Source organism: Gracilinanus agilis, chromosome 1 (assembly GCF_016433145.1).
Source record: "Gracilinanus agilis isolate LMUSP501 chromosome 1, AgileGrace, whole genome shotgun sequence".
Classification (NCBI taxonomy): domain Eukaryota; kingdom Metazoa; phylum Chordata; class Mammalia; order Didelphimorphia; family Didelphidae; genus Gracilinanus; species Gracilinanus agilis.
In genome coordinates, this window is record NC_058130.1 from 57709261 (window position 1) to 57726630 (window position 17370).

At 45.7% G+C, this 17370-nt stretch overlaps 1 protein-coding gene across 1 annotated transcript in view; it reads right to left on the reverse strand.

Moving 5' to 3' along the window:
* The window catches only part of PLXND1 (plexin D1), a 235474-nt gene that overhangs the window by 59668 nt on the left and 158436 nt on the right, over nucleotides 1-17370 (reverse strand). Inside the window, exons 11-18 of the mRNA XM_044676038.1 lie at nucleotides 17250-17366; nucleotides 15701-15852; nucleotides 14117-14216; nucleotides 11721-11860; nucleotides 10215-10382; nucleotides 8220-8310; nucleotides 7001-7264; nucleotides 4902-5051 (exon numbers count right to left, since the gene is read on the reverse strand). Coding sequence (XP_044531973.1) covers nucleotides 4902-5051; nucleotides 7001-7264; nucleotides 8220-8310; nucleotides 10215-10382; nucleotides 11721-11860; nucleotides 14117-14216; nucleotides 15701-15852; nucleotides 17250-17366 — 1182 coding nt within the window. The remainder of the gene's footprint in view (nucleotides 1-4901; nucleotides 5052-7000; nucleotides 7265-8219; nucleotides 8311-10214; nucleotides 10383-11720; nucleotides 11861-14116; nucleotides 14217-15700; nucleotides 15853-17249; nucleotides 17367-17370) is intronic.

Consider the following 17370-nt stretch of genomic DNA (forward strand, 5'->3'; position numbering starts at 1 on the left):
AATCAGTCAATCAACATTGATTGACTGCCTACTATGTGCCAGACACTGGGCTAAGCCACTTACTAACCAGACAACTTGGAACAAGTCATTTCTCTTCTCTCAAGTTTCAATCACTTCCCATCTTTAAATGCATGAATAATAATAGCTGATGTTTACAGAGCTTGAAGGTTTCCAAAGTGAGATACATACATATATAATTACATATAATATATATTATATATTTCATTTGAGCCTCACAACATATAATAATTATATAGAAAAATATAACTATTATATAATAAACATAACTATTATGTATGATACATATCGCTATTACTCTATACATATACAGAGTAATATAGAAATAAATATTTGTATATTTATATATATAATACCTGACATAAGGTTTCAGTGATATATATAATAATATGTTATTCATATATGTTATTATATATTTCATTTGAGCCTCACAAGACATAAATTATATTTTAAAATAACTATGATGCATAATGTATATTAAGATAACTATTATGTACAGTGTATACAAAACTATATAGGTCTATAATATAATTATATATATAATAGCTGATGTTTACAGAGCACTAAAGGTTTCCAAAATGCTATTATGTAATTACACATAATCTATAGCATATATTTCATTTGAGCATCACAACATATGTAATAATTATATATTATATATACAACTATATAGGCCTATAACTTATATGTATTGCTATATAATATAGTGATATAAAATAGCTGACATTTACAGAGACACTTACAAGGTTTCCAAAGTGATATGTATGTAATTACATCTATATTATTCGCATATGTATTATACATTTCATTTGAGTCTCACAACATATATATAATAGTCATATAAAATAATAATTTTATACAATGTATGTAAATATAACTATTATATATAATACATAAAAAGCTATACATGAATTTAGTTTATATACATATGAAATAGCTGACATTTAATGATCACCTGAAGGTTTCCAAAGTGCTATATATGTAATTACATATATATTCTTCCTATATGTATTAACTATTTCATTTGAACCTTATAATATATGTAATATTTATACCTAGAAACTATTTGATATAATATACATATATAAACAGAACTTTATATATAATGGATAACTCTATGTGACTATAGTTATATATATTATAATTATACACACATATATCATAGCTAACATTTACAGAGCACTTGAAGATTTCCAAAGTGACATATGTGTATATGTTCTATATCAATATAGGTTCAAATGAAATATTGTATGTGTGTGTACATATTTTTTCTTTTGAGCCTCACAACAACCCCGTGAGATTGAGGCAATTATTAATCTCCATTTTACAGATGAGGAAACTGAGGCTTGGAGAAATCAGTGGCTGATGGCCAAGGCAGGATTTGAACCTAGAACTCCCTGACTCTAAGCCCATCACTCTTTCCCCCAAACTTCTCTGATTCTCGAAGAAAGGTGTTTGCATCACCTCCCAGGGCTATACAGAAAGTGCTGGCACTAAACATTTAGAGCACCCCCAGGAGAAAGGGGGAGGACCCACATGGGCTGGGGAGTATGTCTGCTCTCTCTATTTCAGAGATGGGGAAGTAAAGAAGAAGGTGCAGTGTGGGGAAAAAGAGAATGAAATCTGTTTTGGAGGTGCTGAATTGTTGGGATGTTTGAGAAGCATCCAGGGCATCTCTCCATGTCTAGTGTGGGCTCCACCAGCAACCACACACCTACGCACACCTGCCTGCACCCGGGCATCTTCAGCTGCTACCTAGGAACTGGCTCCGGGCTCCAACTGGCTCCTGGCTCCAGCTCCAGCGTGGGAGATAGTGTAAAAACTAAGAACTGAGAGCCATGCCATGCTACAGTGAGAACTCAGAGCTGTGCTTGGGAGGAAAAGTGGGGCATCTTAGAATGGCAGCTCTGAGACCCTCCTTCCCGCCTCCTCCCACCCAGAGCCCTCCTCTCCCAGCCAGGCAGACTGTCCTCCCCAGGGTGCAGAGAAATGGGAATGGGAATGCTTAGATCTTATCCCTAGGGGTTGGAGCAGGGACCCTAAATGGAGCGCAGCTGGGCTGCTTGAGCTTCCCCACAGGCTCATACCCTGAGAAACCCTAACCAGTGAACTAGAACAAAAGGAATAACTGTTCTTAGAGTGCTTTAAAGTTTGTAAAATGCTTTACAGATATTACCTCATTTAACTTTCACAACAATCCTGTGAGATGCTCCAATTATCCCCATCGTACTGATGAAGAAACTGAGGCTTAGGGAAATTAAGAGACTTGCCCAAGACCATGGAGCTAGCTGGGGTTTAAGGCAGGTTTCACATACTGGTCTTCATGATTCCAAGCTCAGCTCCACTTCTCAAGGACATTGATTTTCCCAACAATAAAGTATCTTGGTTGTCACTAATGATCAGGTCTTTTCTGCCTTCTAAACTGAGGTTCTGAGGAACGACTGCCAGACTTGGAATTGGGAGACTAGAGAACTAGACCCAATTTTGTTGTCACTGCCTATTAAGCTACGTAATCTTGTTTAATATCTCTGAGCCTCGAGTTTCCATATCTATAAATTGGGGATATTACTACCTAGGTGTTTCACCTACCTTACAGAGTTGTTGTGAGGGTCTGCTGAAGTAATGAACCTAAAATGATTTGGAAACTCTTAAGGATTTACTATAGGTTTCCTGTTCTATCTATATCCTTTCTCAAACCGTCTGACCACTCCTCAGGCTTCCTCACTGGTCATTATTGACTTTCAATACCATAAGCATGAATGCCACTCCTCCAACTCTCAAAAAGAATCTCTTTTCTTTCTATATCAGCAGGGCTCTCTTGGCAGTCTGGTGGAGCCTTCTCAGAATAATGCTCTTTAAATAAACCAAATAAAATAAATAGGATTATAAAGGAAACCGATTATATTGAAATAATGATCAAAATGTTCCCATTATCACAGTCAGTCATGGGTCCAGGTTAAGAACTTTCAATCTATGTCATCCCTTTGTTTGATGTCATCTACTTTCTTTTCTTTTCTCCTTTCTCCTTTCTCCTTTCTCCTTTCCTTTCCTTTCCTTTCCTTTCCTTTCCTTTCCTTTCCTTTCCTTTCCTTTTCTTTTTTTTTTTTTAAAAAAAAACTCTTTGCCTTCCATTTTAGAATCAATACTGTATAAGTTCCAAGGTAAGGCAATAGGGGTTAAATGACTTGCCCAGGGTCACACAGCCAGATTTGAACCCAGGATCTCCCATCTCTGATCTTGGCTCTCTATCCACTGAGCCACCTAGTTGCCTCCAGAATGCTGCTTTGTAAAAATATACCAAATAAATAAACTGGCTTGCAAAGGAAACCAATTATATTAAAATAGTTATCAAAATATTTTCGTTAACAAGGTCATAGCCCCCAGATTAAGTACCTTGGTTCTATAGCAAACCTTGGGTTGATTTCATCTACTTCCCCATCATCCATTTACTTTTCTTGGATGATTCTCAAATCTATTCACTGTGTCCAGCCCTCACCTCCTAAACTCTACTGAATTACCTGTTAGACATCACTACCCAGATTTCCCAACAGCATCTCAAAGGAGACATGGAAATCGATGATCTTCCTTCTTCCATCAGGAGCCTCACCATCCCTCTGGTCACCCAGTTATCCAGCCTTGCCATTCTCCTCCTCGGTTCATGGCTCTCCTGTCCCCCACTCCAATCCCAATTAGTCACCAAGTGCCATTGATCCTACGCTAACCTCTCACATCTGTTCACTTCTCCCCACTCACAGGGCAACCACTCTACTTTCAAGCTCTCATCACCTCTTGTCTGGACTATTGCAACAGCCTCCTAATTGGTCTCCCTGCTTTCAGGCCCTCCTCTCTCCAATCAATCGTCTGCACAGCTGCCGAAATAATTTTCTTCCCAAGGCCAGAGGTCTGACCATGTTACTCCCCTGCTCAGAAAATTCCAGAAGCTCCCCCCTGTCTCTAGGAGGAAAGAAAATCTTCTTTGTCTGACATTTAAAGCACTCTACAGGCTGCCTCCAATTTACCTGTCCAGTCATATTGCCCATCATCTCTTCCTCTCACATACTGTACATTCCAGCCAACAGTCGTTCCCCGACTCGACATGCTCTTTCCGATTTCTGTGCATTCATCCAAGTCATGCCTTACACCTCAGATGCCCTCCCCTCTTGTCTTGGACACTGAGAATCCTTATCTGCCCTTCCTAGCTGAGTTTAGCTATTCCCTATTTTGTGAAGCCTTCCCAAGCATTTGACATAAATACAAAACCCAAAGCGATATCCTTTATACAAATAAGGCAACTGAGGCACAGAGCTTTAAACTGCTCCTTTAAGGTCACAAAGTGAATGAATGAGGTTAGGCTCTCAGGATGTGGGCAAAGAGGGAGAAGAGGAAGATGGTCCCTTCGGCTTTGTTCCTAAGGAGATGTCATGTCCTGGTGGAGGGCACCAAGGAGCTGCGATGAGAGACTGGAGGAGGGCGGACCTGGACATCTGGACTTAGGGAGAAGAAACACATTCTCCACGCTGATAGCAAGTGAGGAGTAAGAATCAATAAGGAGAGAAGTGAGCCCCCTCTCTCTCTCCTGTGCCTTCTGCCTCAGTAGAGCTGCCCAGAGTGGCACCATTCCTGAGATGACCAATGGGAAAACCCCAATCCTACCCTAAGAGCCCAGCTTGTCCAGTTTGGAGAGCAAGTGAGGCCTTAAAGCTCCTGCTGGGAATGGGAGCCCAGCTGGAGGGCAGCGCTCCTCATGGAGAGGTCTAGGAGGAGGGGCCCCTCGCCCCTTCTCTCCCTTTGGGAGCTGAGCTGCAGTCCTCTAACATAACCCCCCATCAAGGCTGCTCTGAGAATCTCAGCCTCCCATTCCTCTCGCAGGCCAGGGGCCTCACCGTGATGGGCAGGTGTCCCTCCGAGGTGCTCAGGGACTCGTTGACCGAGCAGTGAATAACTCTGTCTGAGACAATCTGGATCTCGCAGGAAGTCTGGCCAATCTTCACTTGATACTCGTGGCACTCCAGACCCAGGTTGTCATGCTCTTTCTGATTTAAGGAGAAAGACGGGGAGAGAGAAGAATAGAAAGATGGGGAAGGGGGAGGAAGGAAAGAAGAATAGAAAGAGGAGGAGAGAGGGAGACAAAGGGGGAAGGGGAAAGAGGAAGAGAGAGGGAGAGAGACAGAGACAGAGACAAAGAGGGAGGGAGAGGCAGAGAGAGAGACAGAGAGAAGGAGAAGGAAGGGAGAGGGGGAGAGGAGGGTAAGTCACAAAATCCAGACAAATGACTTTATTTGGAGGGAGGCTATAGGCAAAACATCCTGGGATTAGGTCATAGCTAACCCCAGGCTCACGGTACTTGGAGCTGTCAAAATAGGGGATAGGCCATGAACTTGTGATTTCTTTGGTAGGGGAACTCCAACAAAGACATTCCATCTACCCGTGCAGTCTCCTCATCTGCAGACTATGGTCCAAGGCCAAATCCAGCCTCTTCCTGCAGTCCTGAGAGCTACCAATGGGTTTTCCATGTTTAAGCACAATAGTAAATCATTAAAAAAATTATTAAATAAATAAATACAATAAAACTTTACGTGAGGATGGAAAAACCCTGCTGAGCTCACAGGCCGTGCCAAACCAAGGCTTGGGGCTAGTGCTGGCCCATGGGGCCATAGTTTGCTGCCTGGGCCTAGAGCACAGGGTCACCTTGGCGCGGTGTGCATCCCATGTAGGACTTGAACTTGTCTCCCTGGCTCTGGGGTCAGCTCTCTATCCACCATCCCATGCTCCTTCTCTGAGGGTTTTAAAGGACCTTAAAATCACAGGACCATAGACAGGGTTTGGAGGGGATTTTAGTTCGTCTAGTCCAACCCCTTCATTTTACAAATAAGTAAACTGAGGCCCAGGGAGGGAAAGTGAGTTGCTTTTGGAACTGAAGACTTTACTGGTCCAATCCCTGCATTCCAGGATGAAAGGTATTATTCTATCCAATTCATAGATGGGACAACTGAGACTCGGGTGGGATGGAGCAAGGAAATATCCTCCGTATATGGTGAACAACCAAGAACTCAGCCTGGTGGACGTCGGCTTGGAGCTGGCAAGGGCAGCAGGGAGCTCTGGCTCCCTCATGAGGGCTGATCCCATCCCCACTGTTCTCTCTCCCTTGTGTGGTCTCCTATAACTCCTTGGCTTTTCTACACTGGCCAGCTGGTGCCAATGTGGGCACAGTATTTGCAGGGCCAGTTCCCACAGTGAAACTCTGCTTCCACCCCTGGGGAGGAGTGTGTGTCTTTGAAGTGTATAGGGAGGTATGCTGAGGCAGCCATGGCACCCAGAAGAAGCCCTCAACCCATAGAAGATGCCTGGGGCTGGTCATCCCCAGGACCATGTCTAAGGACCAAACGGTGACCTTTAACCGAATCACAGCCAGACTCTTGATCCAGGCCAGGGAATCAGCTCTAACCTCAGGCTGGCCAGAGAATCAGTCCATGCCATTTGTTCTCTGGGAGGGCCAAGCAAGAGAGCATGAACATCCCTGCTGCTGAGCATGTGGCTTGCCAAGGCAAAAAAGAGCTCCTGCTGTCTGTAGAGGTCTTGGGGTGAAACTAGGGATTTGGGGTGTCTCAAAGGGGGTTACTATGGGAGCTGGTCTCCCTGTGGAGCTGAGTATTTCAGGCTCTGGACTCCTTACAGGGGTGACAAGGCCATCAATCTGAAACCTGAAAAGATCTTGAAAGTCCAACCTCCCCACCATCCTGAAAGGGAAACTGAGATCTAGAGAAGGAATTGATTTGTCCAAGATTACAGGTCGAGATTTTGAATCCAAATCCAGGGTTTCTTCTGTCTTCCTCCTTGTTATCTACTAGGTTCTTCAGCCTTCTCCCTTATTGGGTTTGGAAGGACTGTCAGAGTAGTTTCAGCTTTCAGGGCCACTAAGCTGCCATCTTGTTTCTTCCTCCCTCACATCCCTCCCCACGCTGGAGACTCCACTATTGCTTACGTGGATGACCAGGGTGAGAGGCTCCCCTGGATGGTGTTTAATCCATTTTTCCCTCTTGGCAGTGGAGAACTGGGGATCAGGTAGATACTCCAGGCTGAACCTGCTGCTGGGAAGCAAATTCTTAGGTTCTCCAGGGTCTTCCATGGCGACCTGCTCATCCTCATATGGTTGCCCATTGATGAAAAAATTCACAGGTGCTGACTTGTTGGCTGTGGCCCCAGGGGAGGGGCAGGTGATTAGGGTGGAATTAAGAACTTTACAGAGCTGGAAAGGAGATAGAAACAGGTCAGTACCTTGGTGGAGACGAGGAGAGACAAAGGAGAGATACAGAGAGAGACAGAGATTGGGAGACACACACAGGGGCACAAGGACGAGAGACATAGACGTCAAAACAGAGATACACAGAAAAGCAGAAAGAGATCTAGAGAGGCCCTCAGAGACAGAGAGAAACACAAGGATAAAGGCCCAAAGGACAAAGAATAGTCTAGAGAGACAGGCACACAGAGATGGAGACAAATACAAGAATAAAGACACAGAGACCGAGACAGAGAGACGTACAGAGACCAAGAAGAGAGAGCAACCGTGACAGTGAGAAGGAGAAAGTCAGAGAGGCATCCAGAGATAGTTATAGACACAAGGATAAAGATACAGAGACCAGAACAGAGCCACAGAAAGACAAAGGCAGTAATAAGAGAGAAAAAGAAATGCAGAGGTGAATAAAAGAAATATACAAAAAGAATGAGACAGAGACCAAGAGGAAGAGGAGAAGATCTGGATCAGCCAAGGCCAGGCTGGCCCCATACTAGCTCTTGGCACTGGCTGCCAGAGACAAGGTAGAAAAGAGGCAGTGATGTCGCGTGGCTGGGAGAGATGAATGCCAGCAGAGACCATTAATTGCACACATTGGCCCTCCAGTGAGGTGGGGTCGGGGCTCCATTGCCCCTCTCTATCCCCTCATTCAGAGGAGGAAGATGGAGTCGTCTTCACTCAGCCTATCCTGGAAGCTAACTGGCTTTCCTCATATTTCCTCCTTAATGAGAAAAACTCACTCTCCATCTGTCCCTTCCCCCCCCGTCTCCCTCCTTGCTTTGTGCTCCTGGGATCTAGGTCTCAGTCTTTCTGTCCACAGACTCTCCCATTCTCATCCCATTTCTGTGTGCGTTCTGCCATCCGTGGCCCCTGCCCCAATATCTTCCACCTCCTGGCCTTTTTGACTCACCGTCTGCTCCTTGCCAATGTAATTCACCATCATGGACACGTTCTGCACCATGTCGAACCGACTGCCCTCCACAGTGATGGTCCTCCCTCCACTGCACAAAGAGAGAGCAGAGTTTGGCAAGGGATGGATGTCTGGACAGGTGCGGAAGTAGGATAGAAGACATAGTGATGGGGGTGAGGTAGGGAAGTAGGGTGCCACCTAAGATTTAGAGTGAATGGCAGCTTGGCATAATGGATGGAGTACTGAACAGATCTGGCTTTAGATCTCTGACACTTGCTTAGCTATATGATCCTGGATAAGTCACTTAATTTCTCTTGAATTAGGCAGCTGAAGTGACAATCAGGAAGAATTGAGTTTGAATCTGGCCTCAGATACTTAGCTATGTGACCCATGGTAAGCCACTTAACCTGCCTGTCTCTTTCCTGATCTGTAAAATGAGAGTGTTAGATGCTATGATGTCGGAGGCTCTTTCCAGCTCTAAGTCTCTGATCATACATGTAGAACTGGGGCTTGTTTAGTTAGCTGTGCAGGAGAAATAAACAGGGACAACCCTGCCCATGTTTCTCCCTATCCCACAACTTCAGGGCTGCTGTCCATTCAGACAAACTCCTTGTTCATGTAGTCTGTGAGTCATGCCACTGCAGCGATCACAAGGCTTTCTATGTGTCTCAGAGCGTTTACATCCGTGATCTAAGTCTCTTCTCACCCCTACTAGTGCCAGCTGTTGGTGCCTCCCCCCAAATCACCTGGCACGGTCTTTGTATATACGTAATATCTACTTAAATCTCGACATGTTTCCTCTGAAAGAAAGTAAGCTCATTGAAGGCAGAGACTGAGTCATTGTTGTTTTTGTATCCACAGGGACTAGGAATGTCCTCGGCACACAGTATGTGCTTAATAATTCTTATTTCTGGACCAACTGAATTTTCATAACTATCTTGTAAGAGAGGGAGATGTCCTTATGCTACAGATGATGGAACTGATGGCCAGGGAAGTGATCTGTCCAAGGCTACACAAGGAATTAGTAGCAAAGACAGGACTATGGTCTAAGTTTCTCTTCTTCCTTCTCTTTATCCCTTCCTTCCTTCTTCTCTTCCTCCCTCTTTCTTTCTCTCTGTCTCCCTCCCTCTCCAGCTCTCTATCCCTGACTCAATCTCTTTCTCTTTCCCACCTTCTATCTCTCCACTTCCATCTGTCTTTTTCCCTCCCTCCCTTTATCTCTCCATTTCCATATCTGTCTTTCTCTTCCTCCCTCTCTTTTCCTTTTCTTCTCTTCCTTCCTCCCTCTTTCTCTTCCTGTCTCTCTCCCTCCCCATCTGTCTACCCTTGATTCTTTCTCTTCCCCTCCCTCCCACTGTCTCTCCATTTCAATCTGTCTTTTGCTCCCTCCCTCCCTTCCTCCTTCCTTTTCTCTCCGTTTTTCTATTTCCTTCTCTCACTTTACTTCTCCATTTCCATCTCTTTCTCTCCCTTCCTCCCTTCATTCTTTCCTTCCTTTCTTCCTTCCTTCTTCTCTCCCTCTGTTTCCCTTTCTTCCCTGTCTCTATTCCTGACTATGTCTTTCTCTTTCTCTCCCTCCCTCTATCACTCCGTTTCCATCTGTCTCTTTCCCTTCCTCCCTCCCTCCCTCTTTCTTACAAACCTTATTTTAGGGGACTCCTGATGAAGAGATTTCCTCTCTGAACACAGACCTTGCCATTTACAGCCTTAGAGGGGTGCCTGGCTAACCCAGGGAAGCAGAGCTAATATGAGATCCAGGTGGTCTCTTGCCTTTCGGTGGGCTCCATGACCCCTTTGGCCAGGGCTCTCCCTCTTTCTCTCCCCATCAGGATTAGGATGAAGATGACTGGCTTAAACGTTTGCTGGAGATGTTGGCATGGCTGAATTTTAATGCTATCCAGCTGTGGCACCTTATGAGATCAAAGCTGGTTCATATGTGATATAAATGTATGCCAGCGTGATAGGAATGAAAGGGAGGGTAGGGGGCGGGCTCACCTGACTGGGCTCTTTTTGGGACTGATGGCCGTGATGATTGGGTCCCTCATGTAGTCAAAAGTGATGTTGCTGCCGATGCAAGATTTGTGCTCGAAACGCACGCAGACACGGACAGTGGCAAGCAGCTCCCCTCTTGGCATGGTACAGGTGATGGTGCTCTCGGTGCGCCTGTGGGAGGAGGGCAGGGCTTCTGAGTGCTTGGCTATTGAGCAAGCTCTGGGCAGAGCTGGCCATCATGCTAACAACATTATCTTCTTCCTACTGGTTCCCAGGGGTTGTCCCAATCCCTCCCCCTCCAACCTAGGGAGAGCTGCCAAATCTGGGGTGAAGAGGGTGCCATGTTTGGTGTAGCTGTGGAAAAGCAGCCGGATCCCCTTCTCCTCCTCCCTATTCCTTGTCTAAGACACCACCACCTCCCATCTGAGACACAAAAACTGGAGCCCCTGCTGCTGGCCTCCCCTCCCTGACTCACTGAACCATCCTGCCCATGATGCCACCAAACTCATGTTCCTAAAATAGCCCTTCCTGTGTGAGAGCCTCAATGCTGTTCCAGTGTCTACTACATCAAACCCAACCTCCTCCTGGCATTTGGGACTCTCTACAACCTGCCTTATCCTATCCATCCAACCTTATTCCCCCTTCTCTCCTGAATTTACCCTCCATTCAGGTCAGGCTGGGTTCTTCCCTACTTTCAACACATTCTCACTCCTATCTTTGTACCTTTATTCACCACTTTCCCTCTCCTTTCACTCATCCCAATTCTACCTATTCTCCTCCTCTTCTTCTATGAAGCCTTCCCAGATTATCTCAGCCTTCAATGCCCCCTCCTCTTCTCTGATCTCCTAATGGCCCTTCTGCCCCACACCAGACAATTTCCTGTCCTATCCCTCTGAGTGCCTAACAGTGCTCTGAATTATAGTGTGGTAGTTGTAGTGTAAGTATAGAAGTTCATCTCAGTTTCTAGACTCTAAGCTTCCTGAGGGCAGGTACTGGGCCACCTTCTTCTCTGTCTCCAAGACTGTCAAAGCACAGGGCACAGGATACGAGGAGTGTTCAATGAAGATGTGTTAATGTGGTTAATCGAAGGCCTGTAGCTAAAGAATGCTCAGCACAGAGTAGATGCTTAATAAATGTTTATGAAGTGAGTGAGTTAAGGACGGAATGAGTACAGATCTAGGGGATCTCAAAGCGCTTTGTATATTTATAGTCAGTCTTCTCTAGGTAGGAGGAGTACTCCAAGGAGACAGGGATTTCCTCCTCAGGTTAAAGGAAGAGATCTATCACATGGCTTTGAAGTCTAGGAAGTCCCCCCATTAATCCTGTAAGGGCTATACCCCAGTGCCTGCAGCTATGGCTTAGGAGCCCTGGGCTCCGCCCTGCTCTAGCAACATCCCATCCAACAGTTTACAAGGAGGTTCAGTCTCATACTTAGCTTGAAGAGAGAGTTCACGTAGGTTGCCACCTTTGTCCCCATCCCTTGCAACCCACCCTAGTCCCATGGCTTACACGAGATTCAAACACTGTTTGGTGTCATTGACCAGGACATGGAGTTCAGATCCCACTCCAAGGTCACTCCCTCGGATAGTCACTCTGGTGCCCCCAGCCTTTGGGCCAATATCTGGTTCCATGGAATAGACAACTGGAAGCTGATAAAGAGAAAGAAAAAAAGAGGAGGAAGGATAGGGAAGGGGGAAGGGGATGGAAAGGAGGGGAAGAGGACAAAGCATGGAGAGATTCAGGAAGGAGGAAGGCAGGGAGCAATTAGAAAGGAAGAAAGTAGAGAGTGTGAGAAGGAAAGTAAGAAGGAAAAGAGACAGAGGAGGAGAACAAGGAAGAAAGAGAAAGAATGAGAAAGGTGATGTGAAGAAAAGAGAGGAAGTAAGCAAGGAAACCAGAAAAGAGGGAGAAATGTTGAAGCGGGCGGGGAAGAGATAAAAGTAGGGAATGAGAAAAATAAAAGAACAATGGGGAGGAGAGGGAAAAAGGGAAGTAGGAAGGAAAATGAGAACATAAGAGGAAGGAAGGGAAGAAAGGAGAGGAGAGAAGGGGGAGATGAAAGAGATGAAGATAGAAGGAAGAAGAGAAGAGTGGAGAGAAGAGGGAAGGGAAGGAGGAGAGGGAGAGGGAGAAAAGGAGAGAAGGGAAGGGGAGGAGAGAAGAGGGGAGGAGGGGAGAGGAGAGAAGACATACTTAGCCCCTAGATTCAGTCAAGCGCTTGCAAATTTTTATGTGAACCCCAGCCTTCCTTTCCCCAAAGTTTTGTTCCTTCCTTCAGAAGCAGGAAGGATTCTTCAAGTGAAGCCTTCCTCAACTTCTTCAGTTCACCCAGCTCTCCCTGCCCCAGCCCCCTTGCTGACTTTTGACTGTCTGCCCCATACAACGAGATCTGGATTGCAGAGGATTCCCTTCTCTGCACCAACCAGGTCAGAGCCCTGTTCTAGCAGCACACAGTAGGCATGTGTGTCCTCTTGCCTCCTTCTGGAATGGTTCCCTGACAGTGCTGAGCACAAGGTGGGGCACATGGATCCCAAGCCTGGCAGTATACCCAGGCTAACAATGAGAGGGCTGTTTTCCAGAAAGAGGAACATCAATGTTCTCAATGAGCTGATATTCTGGGTCCTAAGTTTCTTCTTCTGTCAAGTGATGGAGTTGAACTCAATGCCCTGAGATCCCTTCTACCTTTGCCATTGCCAGAGCCTTTTCCATCCCACTCAACACTAGCCTGGGGACAGACCATATGCTATACTTCCATTTAAGGACCAGCCTAGAGGCTCAACATTGGATGGGTCCAAAGCTCATGAACATTTTGGCCATAGCAGCTCTCTAAGAGCAGATACGGATTTGTGGCAGGGTCCTAGTCTTTATTAGCAGAATCAGTAACTAGAACTCAGAAACTACCATTCAGCTGAGGCACCCCTTCGTCCATTCTCAATTCCCCCAATCACTCGGCTTCTCTCCACTCTCAAAGCATCTTGTTTTCGGTCATCTGTTTACGGGTTGTATCCCATCTTAACCCTTCAGCTCTAGGATATTAGCTTCTTTAAAACAGGACTTATTTTCTCCTTTTGTCATAGGATCAGAGATCTAGAACTGGATGGGTCTGTGGAGGCCTTTGAGTCCAGCGGTCTCGTTTCACAGAGGAGAAAGTTCTCAGAGTTCTCAGAAACAGGAATTCGTGTGCCCATGGTCACACAGGCAATACGTGTCAGGGGCAGAACCTGAATCCAGTTCCTACCCTTATGCCATGCTGCCTTTGTTGTCTCCATGCTTAGCACAGCATTATTCGCATGGTAGGCACTTAAGATCATGGATCTAATCATTGATGGGCGCTTAGAGATCATCTAGTCCCAACCCTTCATTCAAAAGATAAGAAGCTGATGCCTAGGGAAGCCAAGTAATTTGCCCAATGATAGTAAGGGGCCAAAGATGAGATTTGCTTTCAGTTTCCTTTGACTTCAAATCCAGTATTCTTTTCACTGCACCATTTTGACTGAATCAATGTTGAATTTGTTGAAATCTTGAGGCTATTGAAATATTTTAGGCTGCAGAGCGCACAGTCTTGTTGGCGTCCAATTTACTTACAGAGATAAATGGTTAGGAGTCATGGGGTTAAACCAACAAGAGATTCTGCTTCTTGCTCGCATCCCATCTATAGAAACCCAGAGGCAGGGAGGAGAAATAAAAGGCCATCTTCTTCCCCTTCTTCCTCTATCTAGGGCACTCCCATTATCAAATGAGATAATACTGCAAAGCTCTTAGCACAGTGCCTGGCCCATAACAGGGGCTTAATCAATGTTTCTTTCCTTCTTCCTTTCCCCAAACATCTCAGTCAGGGGGGTGGGTGGGAGATGCATGGCAGGACCTTGTGGGATGGGAATTGAATCATCCAGGAAGAGCCTTACCACATAGGAATAGCGTTCCCTCGACTTCCCCTCTTTGCTCACGTTAACAGTTATGACATCAGAAAAGGGGCTGGGTGACGGGCCAGTCCAGCAAACAATCCTAATGAAAAGAAGAAGCTGATGAGGAGAGACAGGAAGCTGCTCCCCAGGGCAACCAATCGGCCCAAGGGGAGAGGATGCTGTGACAGCTACACAGTTTTCTCTCCCTCAGGCTTCCAGACACCACGAAAGGGGCCAGATGAGATGGACCCAAACATGGCGGTGAGTAATGATAATGACAAGGCTGTGTGAAATGTCTCTGAGCCTGGGAGGCACATGGGTCCGACTCTTCCCAATCCCTCTCATCCTGACTCTGGATTATAATTGCTTGAGCAGGAAGAAGGATATCTTCTATCCTTATAAGCCAAGTCCAACTTCTGTAAGGATAGCCCTGATGATAAAGAAAAGTCAACCTCCCCATTGTCACTGCCTTTCTCCCCCACCAAAGATCTCATTCCCCACCTAGCCTGTGCTTTTGCCCATGCTTTATACTCTTACCTGGAATCCCTTCTCCCATCCAAATCCCACCCAACCATCAAGAACTACCTTGAATGGCACCTCCTCTACAAAGCCTCCTTTGGCCACTCAATTCACAACTAAGCGCACCTTTCTCCTGCCTGCAGCAACTCATCACTCAGTCCAAACCTTTAAATGAATATCCGTTTTTTCCTTCCTTTCCCTTCCTTCCTCCCTTCCTCTCTTCTTCCCTCTTTCCTTCCCTTCCTCCTCTCCTCCCTTCCTTTCTCCTTCCTTCTTTCCTTCTTACTCTCTTTCCTTCCTTCCTTCGTTCCTTCCTTCATTTCCTTCCTTCCTTCCTTCCTTCCTTCCTTCCTTCCTTCCTTCCTTCCTTCCTTCCTTCCTTCCCTTCCTTCCTTCATTTCCTTCTTTCCTTCCTTCCTTCCAATTAGACTACTTTCCTTGAAAGTAAGGTCCATCTTAGGATCTCAGAGCCAGAATTGGAAAGAATCTTGGAGGTGATATTTAGTCCAGTGTTATCATTTTACAGGTGAGGAAACTGAGACCTATGCAGATTAAGTTATCCAAGGTCATAACAAGTAGTCTCAGAGGCCAGATTTGAACCAAAGTCCTTTGACCCCAGAGTCAATACCTTCCTTACGCATCTCTTGTCTTCCTCCCTACTCCTATCCTCTGATGTCTGGGCACAAGCCTGGGCACACAGTAGGCATCTAGTAACATAAATACCAGTTGAATTTCCCTAGGTCAAGGACATGGCTGGCACCCTAAATGAGCTCTTGACCTGGTGTTAGCCTATGGTCAATCCATGCCTGCTGTAACAGAATAAGCATTGCCCTGGGAATTCAGGCAGCCTGGGTTTCTTTCCTGGCTTTGCTAGCAATTTGCTGTGGAATTCTGGGAGAGTCATTTCTCTTCCCCGGTCCTCAGTTTCCTCACCTATGAAAAGATGGAGCTGGACCAAGTGGTCCCAAATTCTGGTTCTTCCTGGTTCTAATATTCTAGGATTTCCAAAGGTGAGAAAGAAGAGCCATTGTGTGTGGCCCTCAGGACCTCCCCAGCTGTACTCACTCCTCAGAGACGACGTATCTGCTCTCGAGAGGTTCACAGGCCACACCACCGATCCACGTGCTGTGGGCCACTTCGCTGAATCTGCGGCCTAGGTTCTTCCCACGGATCGTCAGAAGGGTCCCTCCTTCCAGGGGGCCGCTCAGGGGCTCGATCTGCCATGGACACAAGGCCAAGTGGAGGGTGAAGTTTTAAGTGATTGTCAAGGCAAGGGAAGGGGAATGGGGCTGTGACAGACACCTATAAAAATACATCCACTCCTCGGGGGCAGCTGGGTAGCTCAGTGGATTGAGAGTCAGGCCTAGAGGTGGGAGGTCCTAGGTTCAAATCCGGCCTCAGACACTTCCTAGCTGTGTGACCCTGGGCAAGTCACTTGACCCCCATTGCCCACCCTTACCAATCTTCCACCTATGAGACAATACACAGAAGTTAAGGGTTTAAAAAAAAATACATCCACTCCTCTCACAACAGTCCAGTGTCATATGATCATAAGGTCTGATATGGAAAGAATGTATATTAGAGATAAGAAGACCAATGAATAATGCTTAGATTTAGGGTTGGAGGAAGCCTTAAAGGTCACCTAATTCAATCCCCTCTTTTAAAATTTATTCTTTAAATTAAATTTTATTTTTTCAATGATCAGATGTTTATTTTTCTCTCTCTCCCATCTTATCCCCCAACTGGAAAAAATAAGATCCTAAATCCTTGTAATAAATAAGCAAAGAAAAGAAATGTTGGCCATGTCCAGACAGGGTTCTTATTCCACATCCTGAATCCATCACCTTTCTGCTGGGAAGTGGGGAGCAGGCTTTCTCATTTTATGACTGCTACTGCTACTAGCTAGCATTTATAGTTTTTAGGATTTGCAAAGGGCTTTAAATATGTTCATTCATTTGCTTCTTATAACAACCCCATGAGGTAGAAACAATTAAGATTCTCATTTTACAGATAAGAAACTGAGGCACATATAGGTTTGTATGTGCGTGTGTGTGTGTGTGTGCACGTGTGTGTGACTTGACCAGGGTCACAGAGCTAAGAGGTTGTTGAGGAAGGATTTGAACTCAGGTCTTCTTGAGTACAAGTCCCACACTTTATCTACTGTGACATTTTGCTCTCTACACTTTTTTTTTTAACCCTTATCTTCTGCCTTAGCATGGATGCTAAGTATCTCTTCTTCTCATAACTTCTGAGAAGCAAATGAATGAACATTTAAAGCCCTTTGCAAATCCTAAAAATTATAAATGTTAGTTAGTAGCAGCAGCAGCAGCAGTGTGATATGGTCTAGGTACTGGGGTTAAGTGACCTGCTTAGGGTCACACAGCTAGGAAGTGTCCTAAGGCCAAATCTGAACCCAGCTCTTCCGTATCCAAACCTGGCACTCTATCCAGTGAGCCTGCCCTGCCTGTCTATCCTTTTAAAAAAGAAGTTTGAGGATCTGAACCCAGGACCTTTGACTTTAAATCTAGCATTTGTTCTACTCCATCGATGTGTCAGGATCTATTGTGTGTCTCTGCTAGGTAAAAGGAGGCTTTGTTTCTGCACATGCACTTACCTTCCTGATCTCTGGGGCAGGGCAGGTGGTGGGGACTGGCTGGGGATGCGGATTCAGCCTGCAGCCCTCGTTCCAGATGCATCGGTGGCCCAGGTCCTCTCTCCCCATGCACTGGGAGCAG